Source organism: Lithobates pipiens, unplaced genomic scaffold (assembly GCF_037356315.1).
Source record: "Lithobates pipiens isolate NorthernLeopardFrog02 unplaced genomic scaffold, aLitPip1_a1.2 Scaffold_22, whole genome shotgun sequence".
Taxonomy (NCBI): Eukaryota; Metazoa; Chordata; class Amphibia; order Anura; family Ranidae; genus Lithobates; species Lithobates pipiens.
In genome coordinates, this window is record NW_027507784.1 from 80,233,861 (window position 1) to 80,249,735 (window position 15,875).

Consider the following 15,875-nt stretch of genomic DNA (forward strand, 5'->3'; position numbering starts at 1 on the left):
TCCCACATCGCACCTAACTCGCAGGTGGTTCACACTGCCTTATGCGAACCACTGGAAGTGTAAATACAAAGTTAAAGTGGTGTTGCACAGAAAAAAAAATCATGAAAATTCCTAAAAAAAATAAAATAAAAAAAATTGGAATTTTTTTTTAACTCCCCTCTAAATGCCTGTTGCTAGCTGGTCCCTCGTAGTCTGCCTCCTTCAGTGCCTGGGCTGGTGACATTATTTCCCATCGTCGCAGGAAGGGCTCAGCTCTGTCCCCTCCCTCCTGTCAGTCATCTGGGACACGTGACAGGTCCCAGATGACTGTGCAGCCAAACACGGCACGCAGCGCCTCTTCCGCATGCGCAGTGGGTGCCCGGCTATGAAGCCACAGCCGGGTGCTCACAGTTAGAATGCCGGCGCCACCGAGCGGAGGGGGGAATGAGCGGAGCTTCGTTCCCCCACATCGCTGAACCCTGGGACAGGTAAGTGTCTGATTTATTAAAAGTCAGAAGCTGCAGTATTTGTAGCTGCTGACTTTAATTTTTTAAGGGGAACTCCTCTTTAATGACACCCCCAGATCGGTTCACATATTGCTGTGCAAGCTGTCAATTCAGACATGAATCGGATCGCATGGGTGTGAACACCTATGTGATCCGATTCTGGTGCAGGCCAAAAAAAGGTCCTGTGTGACTTTGGTCCAAATGCGATGCAAATTCAGCCATACTATCTGTATGGCAGAAATCGCATAGCACAGACTTCACATGTGAGTTGCACTGCAGTGTGGTGTGGTGTGAATCACATGTGAGGTTGCACAGCACACTGGTGTGAACCGAGCCCAAAGATTGCGCTATAACTGTAGCTGCCCCAGGGCTATGGCCGGCACTACCATATAGCAGCTTAAGAAGCCACCTCAGGGCGCCAGAATAGGGGGGCAGTAAAATCAGATTTTTACAGTGCTCTATTTTTTTGTTTTTTTTGTTTTTTTTTACACACTTCCAGCCCCTATAGCAGCTGGGAGTGTGCGTACTTTAATAAAGCTGACTGTCGCCTTTCATCTGGAAGTGTTACAAGTGGCTGGGAAGCTGCCTATCACTTCCAGCACTGACCCAATGTGCAACCCCCTTCATCATGTTTACCGGGCACCACTGTCCCACTTGCGGGCCCAGTGCTGTCATGGTGGGTGGCACTGGGAAGGGCGGCAGTAGCTTAGCAGACCTTCGTCCACTCAGCCACCCTCCTGTACACAGACCGGGAAGTGTCATGTATGACGTCAGGGGTGGGGTGGGCTGGGCCGGGGGGGGGCAGAGTGGCAATTACCACCTAGGCCACTCTAACCTATGTTGAAAACAGCCGGCAGCCACTGCCTTTTTATTTTTCCTCATGTAGGAAGTTGGGCCAGCGGCCCAGCCGGCCGCTGTTGCATTCCGGGAGTTGTAGTCCACGCTCAAGTTCTTGAACAGGGCAGAGGAAACTACAACTCTGGTGAGCCTGCATTTAGGGACATTGGTGAGGCTGCATTGATGGGCACTGATGTGACTGCATTTATGGACACTGGTAAATCTGCATTAATGGGCACTGATGAGGTTGAATTGATGGGCACTGATGAGGCGGCACTGGTGAGGCTGCATTTAAAAACCAAGTGAGCATGGATGAGCTGATTCGGTGGTTCAATGGGCCACTTGACTGGACAGGCTGCCAGCCCTCCCCTGTATGACATCACTTCTTGGACCGGGGATAACAGTTGTTGCCATTTAAAGGGGGACCCCACCTTCTCTAATTTTTTCGCGTGCACTCGAAAACCACTAGGAAACCGCTATTCCTTTAGACTCGTTTAGATTACAGTTGTGTTGCTAAATATTGATTTACCTAGTCTTGTATTGATTTTTTTTCTATTGATATAGAGCTGCTTTTATAGATATATTTGTTTACCTTTATTACCTGAGGGCAGTTCTACTCTGCTTTGTGAACTGCACTTTTTGTCATTTATGCAAGTTTCTAATTCTAGACAAATAGTGTCTACCACTAAGCATGTGTGTAATTTCCTATATTCTACAGTAAGGTGAAAGGTACTATACGCTACGTGTGTCTGTACTGATTCAATCAACCAGGTGTGTCAGAGGGGCTGAGGGTGTTCTTGGAGTTGAGGCGCAGAACAGGGAACCCATAATTACCAGGCGGCTCTTTCAGGGGTAGTGCGACACACATTACCCCAGTTTTCATTGACAGCGGACCTTAACTGCTGTGCTCAGGCAGCATTAAGAGCCCTGTTTCACTTAAACGTGCCAAATATCTGATCTGCAGCACTTTATTTTAGAGGTGCCAGGACATCTTAATGCCGCTGTGTGCAGGCAATGTTAAGAGCCCTGTTGCACTCACTTCTCACGTAACCTAAGACACCTGATGTTCTGCCTGGCCAATGAGGAGTGATGTTGTGTCCACGCACGTCACTTTTCCCATCCACCGCACGAGGATCTCAATCTTTGAAGGCCTGCTGCGCAGTTAAAGGGCATCAGTGGGGCCTCATGTCTAGGTTTTGCCTAAGGCCTCACAAAGCCTAGAGCCGCCTCTGCCCAAAAGAATTGCAGAAGTAGAATTCTGGTGTGCACCTTGCAACTGCATGAGGGACCTTTTAGATCTAGACCCCTTTTTGCTGTCACATAGACCTGAACCCTGCTCATTTCCTTGACAGGTCAGAATTAAACATTCCTCATTAATCTCTCCTTATAATTGAATGAGGGAAAAGGAGGGGGCAGATTTATTATAGGGCTTTTCAATGTACTGTATGTCTGTCACTTTCTTCAGTTCCAAAAATTTGTATTATTTATATTTCAAGAACAATACAAAGTGATATACATTCCATTGAACACATCAAGTTATATAAAATGTTTCCCATACAATACAAGCAAGAGAAAATGTTTTTTTTTTTTTTTTAAAACATTTTTGGTGGTCATAGAAAGCAGTTAAAGAGCTTCTGGGTACCATTACATCAGCTGAGGTCTGTCATTCCACTAACATAGAGGTGACCCTCCTCGTATGTCTCCGGGGCCTCCCCACTGGGTGGCATTATAATGCTTGCTGAAGGGGACTTCTTAAGATTCACTTGAGCCAGAGAGTAGATAAGGTTGTATAGTTATGTCCAAAATCGTTTCGGGCATGTCCACCAAATTTGGAATGGTGTACCCTCCTGGCCACACCCTCTAAAACAGTGTGAAGAAGCCCCCCGGGACATAGGATACCACCAATGATTTATTAACTGACCAATGACATCATCAGTTGATAAGGAGGATGTCAGTCGCCTGTATAGCATCCTTGTTTGACCCTCCCTTGCCTCTCTCCATCTGCTTTGGCGTCACATTAGCTGAGTGATGGAGAAAAACTGAGGAAGAAGAGAGAAACATTGGAATACTAGTCAGTACCATTTTGCACCTCTAATGTTGGGTCTCCCACATATGTGGATGTTGCTGCATTATGTAAAACAATTAGAATAGTGTTTACATTTTAAAATGGGTGCCTCAAGACTGTCCATAATTTTAAAGGGTACCTTGACTTAAAAAAAAGTTTGAGAAACGCTGCCATATACCATCTCAACATCACTTTATAATTGGTCTCTATGATTGAGGTTTAATATAGGTCCTGAAGGTACACTGTGCCAGCTTGTACCAGTCATCCAGCTCAAGTATCTCACCCATATCTCGCTCAAAGTTCTCCATTTAAGGCAACTTGGTAGATGTAGAGGTGAGTATGGTGTAAATCTTAGATATATGGCCCTGCAGCTTGTTATAATTCCTGCATAGGTGTTCCTTTGATGTAAAAGTGGTCAGGTCAGAATTATGTTTTAAAGAGCTTAGAAAATGTGCTATCTGGGTATATCAAAAACATTCTGTAGAAGGTAGCTGACACTTGTACTGCAAGAATTGTTTTGACACAATGCCCTTATTGTCATATAAATCTGCAATTTGCAACAAGCTCTTGTTGGTCCACCAGTTAAAGTTTTGTGGAGTGATACACAGGGTGAAAGCGGGGTTGTGGAGTTGTGGGACTAGGAGGCTATGCATGGATGTGATTTTTTAGGTAGTCAACAACCATCCCATAAATTGAGCAAAAAAGAATTGAGTTGGATGGAGGATAACAGGTCTATCCTTAGCCAACACATCAAGTGACTAATCTTTCTGGATGGGTGAAGAGAGGACTCCAATTATATCCATAAAGGAGAGGACTTCTGTGTATGAAATCTTATTAGCTGTACCAATTGTGCAGCCTGGAAATACTTGGTTAAGTCGTCTGCCACTTTTTTATACTAGGGTTTTATCTGTTCTGATAACATATAAGCATGCTTGCCGGTGTGGCAAGTGTGGCCTCTGGAGCAGCAAATCTGCACCTCTGGTTCATCCAAATCCAGCCCCTTGCCATGGATGAAAACTGGAAGCAGCTGGAAGGATCAAGTCCATAGAATGCAGGGAGATGATGCCACTTGTAGGTTTATCAGCACCTGAATTGCAGTTTTTAAATAGTCAGCAGTGGGGATCAGGGGAGTTGTATAATATGGCTGTAGGTCACTCGACATAAGGACAAATCAGATTGAAAAGATTTTTGTACTCACCGTAAAATCCTTTTCTCTGTAATTCACCAACCGACACAGCTCCTCTCTGTAACTAAATGGGTTGTATAGCCTGCTATTAGGAGAAACTAGGCAAAATTGTTACACAAAATTGTTACACATTACACAGAACTTTAATCCCGCCCCCCTGGGCCTGGGGCGGACCCTGTGCTATCAACCCTCCTCCTGCTTTTAGCAGCTTCAGTACGTCAACAAGCAGTATAACGTAGAAAAAAGGAGGGGTGGGTGCTGTGTCGGTCGGTGAATTACAGAGAAAAGGATTTTACGGAGTACAAAAATCCTATTTTTTCTTATATTCACCGACCAACACAGCTCCTCTCTGTAACTAAATGGGACGTCCCCAAGCAGTGCCAAACGAAGGGTGGGAAAAAACAGCCTTAAAACTTCATACACCATGGAAAGTGGGAACTAGTGAAACTAAACCCACAAAAAACAGCAGTGTGTTGAAAACTCCACCATATAATCGGGTATCCTCAACAGAAGTGAACTCAAAGACCGCAACATTGCGGAAGTAATGCAACAGTGCAATAACGAAACAGTACTGTGTTTTTGTCACAAAAAACAGGAAAAAACTCAATACCAACTACACGGCCGCCTGCAAAACTTTGCGGCCAAAAACCAGCATCACCTGATGCACTGACGTCTACCTTGTAGAACTTGGTAAACGTATGTACGGACGACCAGGTCGCCGCCTTACACACCTGAATGACAGACGCTTGGTGTTGGAAAGGCCCAAGACGTTCCGATTGCTCTTGTAGAGTGGGCCGTGACTGGAAAGGGAGGCACCTGCCCCTTCAGGGCGTAGGCTTGGACTACAATCTGACTGATCAACCTGGAAATTGTGGCCGACGAGACCGCCATGCCCTTCTTAGGACCAGCCACCAAAAAAAAGTGGGTCTGACTTCCGAAAGGAAGCTGTGACAGACAAGTACACCTTCAGAGCCCTAACCACATCGAGCGCATGAAGGGCCACCTCCTTGGGGTGCTTCGGCTTAGGACACAACGATGGCAATACAATGTCCTCATTGATATGAAAAGCCAAAACCACCTTCGGCAGAAAGGCCGGTTGTGGACGCAACACCACCTTATCCCTGTGGATGACCAGATAAGGTGACTTGCAGGACAAGGCCGCCAGTTCCAAAACCCTCCTGGCCGATGTGATGGCCACTAGAAAGACCACCTTCTGTGAAAGGGTCAACAGAGGAATCTCCCTGATATTCTCAAAAGGCGGCTTCTGAAGCCTTCTGAAGCGCCGACAACACCAGGTTCAGATCCCACAGAGGTAACGGAGGACGCACCGGAGGGACTACATGTCGCACCCCCTGAACAAAGGTACTCCCTAATGAGTGAGACGCTAGGGGTCGCTGGAAAAAGACAGCCAGAGCTGAAATTTGTCCCTTGATGGTGCTCAACGCCAATCTCTGGTCTACCCTTTGCTGAAGAAACAGCAGGATCCTGGATATAGAAAAAGGAGCGCGGATGCCACCCTTTCTCCTCACACAAGGAGATATAGGCCTTCCAAGTACGATGGTATATCTTCCTGGAAGAAGATTTCCGCGCCTTCAGCATAGTTGGAATCACCGAGTCAGACAGACCCCGGTTCCTTAATACCTGGCTTTCAACAGCCAGCCCGTTAAAGCCAGCGACGGTAAAGCAGGGTGAGAGATTGGACCTTGAGATAGGAGGTCCTCTCGCAAGGGCAGTCGCCAGGGAGCGTCTGCCACCAGGTGCACCAGGTCTGCGTACCAGGTCCCCTAAGGCCAATCTAGGGCAATCAGGATTACTGAAATCCCCTCGGTTTCCACTCTGCGAAGCAGACGTGGCAACAGTTTTAGTGGAGGAAAAGCGTAGATCAGCTGGTACTGATCCCACGGAGCCACCAGCGTGTCTGACGCGTCTGCCCACGGATCTCTGGTCCTGGACACGAATCTCGGTACCTTCCGATTGAGACGGGAGGCCAGTAGATCCACATCTGGTGTGCCCCACCTCAGGCACAGCAGCCTGAACACCTCCGGATGCAATGCCCACTCTCTTGGGTCCAGCATCTGTCGACCCAGATAGTCTGCCTGCCAATTTTCCACCCCTGGGATGTAAATGACCGATAGGGCCGGTACATGTCGCTCTGCCCACCGAAGTATGTGAGCGACCTCCCGAGCAGCGTCTGAGCTTCTTGTTCCTCCTTGGTGATTTATGTACGCCACAGCTGTGGCGTTGTCCGACTGTATTCTGATCGGACGCCCATGGAGACCCATCGACCATGTGCGGAGGAAAAATTCAAGCAGATTGATTGGCAACTTGGATTCCTCTGTTGACCAGAGGCCCTGAGCCAACTGAATCCCCATCTCTCCACCCCAGCCGGACAGACTGGCGTCCGTAGTGATCACCGTCCATGTCAGAGGAAGGAACGACTTCCCGGACTGAACCACCGGGGACCTCAACCACCAGATCAGGGAGTCCCTGACTGGTTGGCTCACCTGGATCTGCCGATCCAGACAACGGAGATTTGTCCCACTTTGTCAGAATCTCCTTCTGCAGGACTCTTGTGTGCAACTGGGCATAAGGTACCTCCTCGAAGGAGGCCACCATGAGCCCAAGCACCCGCATGCAAAAGCGGAGCAATGACCACTTGCAGCTCCTCAGTAGATTTGTCGCCGATCTGAGAGTTCTCAATTTGTCTGAGGGGAGAAAAACCCTCACTTCCCTGGAGTCCAACAGTAACCCCAGGTACTCCAGGTGCTGAGTCGGTACCACCTCCGACTTCTTTAGGTTCAACAGCCACCCAAAATCTTGAAGGGTCTCCAAGGTGATCGCCACATCCTCCAGTAATTCTGAGGCAGAAGAAGCTCTCAGGAGGAGATCGTCTAGGTAACCCATGATTGCGATCCCGCATTGTCTTAGCAACGCCAATACCGGACAGTACTTTGGTAAAGACTCGGGGGCTGATGCCAGGTCAAAAGGAAGAGCCACAAACTGGTAGTGGGCTTCCCCGACTGCCAAACGCAGAAATCTTTGATGTCGAAGGCATATGGGTATGTGCAGGCACGTATCCTGGATGTCTAAAGATGCCAGGAAGTCCCCTTGATGGAGTGCAGCGACTACTGAGCGAACTGATTCCATTCTGAACCTCTGCACTTTCACAAAGTGATTGAGTGCCTTCAAGTCCAAGATTGGACGTACCCCTTCCTTCTTGGGAACTACAAACAGATTTGAGTAGAACCCCTGGAAGCATTCCGAATCCAGAACTGGTACGATCCCCCCTCACACAGCAAGTCCCTCACCGCCCCTAAGAAGGCCTGCCGGCGAACCGGGGACACAGGTATGCTGGAGGCGAAGAATCTGTTTGGTGGCCAAGAGAGAAACTCTATCTTGTAGCCCGTGGAAATCAGATCGCAGACGCATTGGTCGGATAACCGGGAGGTCCACCGGGCTGCAAACTCCCGAAGGCCACCCCCCACCCGGGACATGGGTTGGGGCAACTCTTCATGCGGTAGCACTTTTATTTGCATGCTTGTTAGGCTTGCGGTTCCAGGGACGCTTCTGACTGTCCGTGGGCGTCCTGTCGGGCTGGGGGTGTTTCGCCGAAGCACCAGGCAGACAAAAAAGCCGCTTGTGAGCGGAAAAAGAGGGCCCTTGCCTGCAGCGTGGCTCCTTAGCCTTCCTGGCCTGTGGGAGTATAGTACTCTTACCACCCGTGGCATTCTTAATAATGTAAATAAATAGATAAAGTCGCGCTATGGACTACCCACCCTGTGAGTGACTGAAATAAGTGAAAATTGAAAACAAATAATGGATTGAAAATGTAAATACTACTGTGAATTATTAGACGTAAAATTTACAGGGGTTAGAGCTGCCTTTGCCTAGATCCTCCAATTCTTAATAATGTCATCCAACGAGGCTCCAAAGAGCCGGTCACCAAGGAAGGGAAGATCCGTCAGGGCTTTCTTGGATGCCTGGTCAGCAGACCAGCATTTCAGCCAAATGAGGCGCCTCAGCACCACAGCTGACACTGAAGCCCTGGACAACAGGGGGAAGAGTGTCCAGTGGCGCGTCACAAACGTACTTAAGGACATGCACTAGTTGGTCTGCTAGCTGCACGCAGACAGGAGAGGTGTTCTGCTCTTCCAAGTCGCGGTGCAAAAGTTTTGCCCACTCAGTCAGTGTCTGCGACACCAGTGCGGATGCCAGTACAGGTCGCACGGCTGACCCCACAACCGTAAACAAGGAACAAGCCACTGCCTCGGCCTTCCTGTCCATGGGATCCTTGAATGCAGGAGTCCCCTCAACCGGGATCGTGGTTACTTTATTTAACCTAGATACTGGGGGGTCCACGACTGGAGAAGTCGACTACTTTTTGAGAAGGCTTTCCTCAAAGGGGTAATGCACCGCCAAATTTTTGGGGACCGAAAAGGTCAGTTGCGGGTGACCCCATTCCCTGTAGATGAATTTGTCAAAATAAGTCAAATACGGGAACACTTAACATAGGTGAACGTGCTGGCTTGCGGGACCCAAAAGGGACCGGAACATCAGCAGAGGAATCCGCTGGCTCCTGAATCTTCAGGGTATCACGCACAGCTGTGATAAGCGCTCCAACAAGCGCCTTGTCGCGCCTGGACCCGGACGGGGAATCATCCTCACTGTCCGAGCGGTCCTGGTCAGCCACGTCTGATAGGTCAGAGCAGGGGTCTCCAGCCACTGCAGGGCCCAAATCTGCATCAGAGCTCTCCCCAAAGGACGAGGGGGGGGGCAGGGGCCTCTTACGTGCACCTTTCCCGCCAGGTACCGTCTGTATTTTAGCAACATAGGAGTCAAGGAACGCCGTCAGGGTGTCCATGCGCACCGCACTAACTGCAGGTGACCCGGTTGCTATAGCTTGGATTTCAGGGGGAAGAAACACCAGTGTCTGAAGCCATGCTGGCCCTATCCTGTCTGCCACCTGCAAGGGGACTTAGGATGGTGAAGGTCCCACCCTTCTGCTGCCGCCACGTGGAGGGTTGGGGGTGTACTTAGCGCTAGACTCACCACCCTGGGGCGTTCTGTGAATGCCAACAGTGCCTGTAGTCCCTAGGAGGTTCTCAGTTGCAGAGAGTAGAAAAAACTGTGTCAGCAGCAGCAGCTTCAACAGTGGTGCAATGATCTGCAGAACAGATTCAGCGTTCAGCACAGAGCCATCCAGTGTCCTACACACACAGTGGACACAGGAAGTAACAAGAGAAAGCACATGTCATGCTGTCACAAGAGGACAGCGGTAAAGAAAGCATTCAGGCTTTAATAAAATGGCCACCAATGCAATCAATAGGAATCCTAAGGAAGATGGCTGCTGAAGCTCACCAGGGGAATCTATAGCTTTGCCAAATCCAAGATGGCCGCCGGAACGGCGCCATGCGGTGAACAGAGCAAAAATAAAACCAAGCTGCCTGCTGACAGACAGACAACCTCCACAAAACTGCTTTTTTGGGACCCCCAGACCTGGACCAGGACTGAACAGAGCCCCCACAGGTGAGAAACAGTGATCCACACACACACATACACCGCCAACAGTGCATGAAGACACCCCCCTCGGAGGGGGGAGGGAGGGGAGATAGGGACTTGGGAGAGAAGATAAGGAGGTGAGGTGGCCCCCCGAATCGACCCCCCAGGGAATGCCCAGTTGCTCCCCCCACCGAAGCAGGGAGAGCTATACTTACCAGTCCTGAAGAGCTGGGAGAAATTCCATCACAGACCTACACCTGCGCAGTGACAGGGTAGCTGTTGGCCTCAGTATACTGTGATCCAGACATCAGTAGCCCTGTCATATGTATACCCCGGAGCATTGAAGCTCACCGACCACCTCTGGAGAATGAGGTATGTCGTGGCCCGCCGAGCCGTAGCTGCGGCCTTCTCGCGCTCGATGGCCGGACTGGGGAGACTACAAGGATATCATTAACCAGCCTGTCACCCAGCCGGCAGTTGATAGAAGATCTCAGGATCTCTAATCTTGCGCAAAAAGCAGCAAACCTGCAGTAAAAATATGGACAGAGAGGCCCGCAGGGTTTCCTAGGTCATTCTCCTTGCTAGGCAAAATAAAAACGGAAGCTGCTAGCAGCAGGAGGAGGGTTGATAGCACAGGGCGGGATTAAAGTTCTGTGTATTGTGTAACAATTTTGCTTAGTTTATCCTAATGGAAGGCTATACAACCCATTTAGTTACAGAGAGGAGCTGTGTCGGTCAGTGAATATAAGAGAAATATTTTTTTTTAAATAGCTAAGCTTCTTACTAAAGATCTTGTTTTTCTCTGCAGATACAACCACCAGCACATCAAGCACCAGCAGCACCACCAGGAATACTCAGGCAAGCGGCAGCCCAGAACCCACCAAGAAAACAGAATCTGTCAGTTTCCTGGGATTGGACATCTCTATGAAAGATGCCTCCACTGCCTTGTATGTGGAGTTTGCCCTGCTACTCACTTCTGTCTTGGGCATTATTTTATCTATTGTGATGTACATTAAAAAAGGCAAAAAGGCAGTTAAAACTGAAACATTCTAACTGTGTTTGTAACTAATGTATAATGTTATATAAAAGATCTTCCTGAATGGCCTGAAATAAACTGATTCCAAACAAAAATCTATTTTTTGTTTGTTTGTCTGAGACTTTGTATGGTCAACCACATAGTCATCCCAAATGTAATATACAAGTAAACCCAACACATAACCAATTCCTTCTCAGGGTCAAGACACCTCTAGGTGTATACTCCTGTTTCCATATTCTTTGTAGAGCGCCCCAGAAGCTTAAAATCATGAAGTTCCATACATAGAAAATTGCAACCATAGCAAGCATGGCTCCTGTGTAGCCCTTCCCCTTCATGCTGCCTTTGCCCAACTATTGAGGAGGATATGAATGACATTGCTGGCCAATAGAAAGGTGCAGTGGGCAAGAATGAGTGGGTGTTCACAGGGACCAGGCAAGCACTGGCTGCAACTTCCATTAAATAGTAAAGCAGGATTTTCAGCTACTGAGTTACTGTTTGAACAAACTGAATAAACATGGAGGAACCCTTGAAATAACTTGCTGGTCTCATGTAACCCCTGCTAATAATTACTATATCTACAGTTCAGAATACATTAGTGTGATGATCACCAGGAAGAATGTTCATTACATTTTTGTTCTTTACAGATAGCTTAACCACTTCACCCCGGACCATTTTGCTAGCCAAAGACCAGACCACTTTTTGTGATTCGGCACTGCGTCGCTTTAACTGACAATTGCGCAGTCATGCGATGTGACTCCCAAACAAAATTGACGTCCTTTTTTCCCAAAAATAGAGCTTGCTTTTGGTGGTATTTGATCACCCCTGCGGTTTTTATTTTTTGCGCTATAAACAAAAATAGAACGACAATTTTGAAAATAACGCATTACTTTTTACTTTTTGCTATAATAAATATCCCCCAAAAATATATATAAAAACATTTTTTCCCTCAGTTTAGGCCGATACGTATCCTTCTACATATTTTTGGTAAAAAAAAATCACAATAAGTGATTATTGATTGGTTTGCGCAAAAGTTATAGCGTTTACAAAATAGGGGATAGTTTTATGGCGTTTTTATTAATAATTTTTTTTTAATAGTAATGGCGGCGATCAGCGATTTTTATTGCGACTGTGACATTATGGCGGACACATGGGACATTTTTGACACATTTTTGGGACCATTGTCATTTATACAGCAATCAGTGCTATACAAATGCAGTGATTCCTGTGTGAATGACACTGGCAGTGAAGGGGTTAACTAGTGGGTGGCAGTGTAGGGCTTAAGTGGGCCTAGGGGTGTGTTACTAACTATTGGGGGCTGGGCTTTCTTTTAGTGAACACTGATCTCTGCTCCAATCACATGGAGCAGAGATCGGCGTCACTTGTTGCTAGGCAGAATGGGGAGATGCTGTTTACAACGGCATCTCCCAGTTCAGCCGCCCCGTGAGACGATCACGAGTATGCCCGCAGCGATCGAGTCCGGGAGACCCGCGAGCGGACTCATAGGGGTCCCGACCAGCACGCGAGCGTGCCTCCGGAAGGACGGCATTTAAGATTGGACGTACCTGTACACCAATATGCCTGCCCGTGCCATTCTGACGACGTACATCGGCGTGTGCTGGGCGGGAAGTGGTTAAAAGGTCATAGTTTCAGTGGTTACTTATCTAAGGGGTAGAAATTACTCATTGTAAGGTGGTGGTGCTGTGCGGTAGGATGACTAGAGAAGATGAAAAAGTTCTACGGTATAAGGTGCAAGTGACAATCAATATGTAAAAATTTAAATATAAATATTATACCCACAATATTCTTACGGTAAATTTGCAAATGCGTGGAAAATCTTCAATATAAAGTGCAAGTGCAGATGGCATACAATGTATACAAATGTATAAATATTCCCACAGTAACTTGATAAAACACAATATAGATTGCATAGTAAATAGATAAAAAAAAACTATGCCCTGTACACACAGTCGGACATTCCGACGACAAAATCCATCACATTTTTTTCCGACAGATTTTGGCCCAAACTTGACTTGCATACACACAGTCACACAAAGTTGTCTGAAAATCCGATCGTTCAGAACGAGGTGACGTAAACCACGTACGATGGGACTATAAAGAAGGCAGTAGCCAATAGCTTTCATCTCCTAAGTTATTCTGAGCATGTGTGGCACATTGTCCGTTGGAATTGTCTACACACGATCGGAATTTAAACGATCGGATCTTGTTGACGGCAAATTTTAGATCCAACTCTCAAACTTTGTGTGTCGGAAATTCCAACAGAAGAAGTCCGATGGAGCCCACACACAATCGGATTTTCCAACAACATGATCCGATCGCACATTTTCTGTTGGAAAGTCCAACCGTGTGTACAGGGCATTAATGTGTGGACAAAAACAAAGGTGCAATACAGTGCAGTACACTCAAAATGTCCCATGTGCCACCTTAGGTACAAGTGGCAATCACAAAAAAATTGTTCATAAAGAAATCAAAAGATGATGTGTAGGTGATGATGCCCTTCACCATAACCAGTGACTAAATGGCTGATGCCCAGCCAGTCCAATACGATGACACCTCAGTGTGCGCTAGCCTCTCACCTTACTGTTGCAAGGTAACAGCATTGAACTAGAATGGATGCTTCAGATGGCCTCTGTGGGTTTTCTGGGGGTCCCGCTACAGTGTGGTGGTAGCCCACCCTCTTTCCCCAAAAGCTTTCTACATACTGAGACCTTATAGAGTTAGAGAATTTTGGGAAGAGAGGGTGGGCTGTAAAAGCTTCCTTATTAGTAGGTCTAGCTGGTGATGCCCTATGATGGGTAAATCCTCCTAGATGGTTTCCTCAGTGTGTAAAAAATGTCTTATAATTGTCTAAGCTTTCAATAGCTTTCAATAGCAAATGTGAGACGAATTTCCTTAATTATTTCTGAGTCAGCTTAAGGCCCCTTTCACACTAACGTCCCGTTCAGGCCCGCCTGTCAGTTTTTCAGGCGGACCTGAACGGGTGCTCCATAGAGCTCTATGGAGCGTCGGATGTCAGCGGTGACATGTCCGCTGACATCCGACCCGCTCCGATCCGAAAAAGTGTGACGGAGGAAAAAGCTATTTTTCCATCCGTCTGCGGATCGGATCGGATGACGACGGGCACTGCGGTCCGTCGTCATCCGATCTCCCATAGGGGAGAGCGGCGCTGTGACAGGTCCGTCCCTGCACAGTGTGCGGAGACAGACCTGTCATCTCCCTTCTCAGCGGGGATCGGCGGAGTGATCCCCGCTGAGCAAACGGACATCCACGGGGCGGATCAGAACTGATCCGCCCCGTGTGAAAGGACCCTAAATCAAAATGTGTGTTTTATTGAACACACCAAAGTAGAAAAATAATACTTACAAAAATAGTACAATGATACAAAAGAATGTGTTGCTTCATATATGATTAAAACTTCTAGTATTGTTCATTCGTTTCAAAGATAGAAGAATTCTTAGCATTAGACCATGTGCTCATGGAATCTAAAATGGCTGAATAACCCTTTGTTTGCTGAAGAGTAGCTGAAGAAAGTCTGTGCTGAGATGGATGTTGTGCCTCAAGCAGGCTGGATGAAAGAGACCTTCTTCAAGGAAACTTTTAGGTTATATGAACTCAAATTTCTAAATTCGCACCAAAAGAAATACACACACCACTATTCCTATTAACATCACCTCCCCTTTTGCTTCTCACAAGGGTGAGGGCTAAGGAGTGGATACCTGAGCTTTTCAACATTTGGTACCATTCACAGCATAAGCTGCCCATTCATCAGACAAGAAATGGGGGGAAGGAATCTAAACCTTAAACTTTAACCCCTTGCTGCCGAGCGTACGCAGATGTGTGTACTCGGCTTCCGGGGGTTATACCGGGATGATGCCCGCATCTGCAGGCATCATCCCGGTATCGTTTTGCAGAGCGGGCGATCGGCTTTCCAGTCATAACAACCGATGCGGCTAAGAGCCGCTCGGCTGTTATGCTGGAGGAGCGGGAGGGGACGTCCCCCCTCCCGCCGCCTCCCGCCGCTCTTACCGGTGCTCCCGTTCAATCGGGAGCATCGATCTCACATCCGCCGCTTCCAGTGGCTAGGGAGGGACTGGAATGAAGCCGTAAGCGGCTTCATTCCAGTCTCCTAATTGTAAACACGGAAGCGACGTCATGATGTCACTTCCCGTTTACTCGGCTGCCAATGGCGCCAGATTTAAAAAGAAATACACTATTCAGAATCGCCGAAAACGGCGATCTGAATAATTTGAAGTGTAAAGGAGGGATCGGGGGTCTTTTAGACCCCCGATCCCTTCATAAAGAGTACATGTCACCACCTATTACTGTCACAAGGGATGTTTACATTCCTTGTGACTAGAGATGGGCGAACTTCCGACGGGACGTTTTGCGAACGGGAACCGCGAACACGGTCGAAAGTTCGCGAATTGCAAAGTTTGCGGCGGGCCCCATTGACTTCAATGGCATGCAAACTTTAAAAACCTACAGGTTATATTTCCAGCCACAAAATAATTACTAGCTGTGCACACATAGTCCCATCACATGGCCACTGACATAACACATGTATGAAGTGAATCTGGGATCGACAACTACAAGCATTCTTTTTTTATTTGTGAAATTTTGACAATTCAGGACTCAGGAGCGCATGAAGGCAATGGAGGAGAGGAAAGGTCAGGGTAGGCTATGAAGAGGGTGCAGGAGATGATCACCAGCACCGTGATATAGAGCACTGACACCAGCACCATGATAGAG

At 47.7% G+C, this 15,875-nt stretch overlaps 1 protein-coding gene across 1 annotated transcript in view; it reads left to right on the forward strand.

Annotated features, from left to right (window-relative positions):
• LOC143923854 (lactase/phlorizin hydrolase-like) overlaps positions 1–11,203 on the forward strand; it is a 97,492-nt gene extending 86,289 nt beyond the window's left edge. Inside the window, exon 17 of the mRNA XM_077447776.1 lies at positions 10,881–11,203. Within this exon, the coding sequence (XP_077303902.1) occupies positions 10,881–11,125 (245 nt within the window). The 3' untranslated portion in view covers positions 11,126–11,203. The remainder of the gene's footprint in view (positions 1–10,880) is intronic.
• The last annotated feature ends 4,672 nt before the right edge of the window (positions 11,204–15,875 follow it).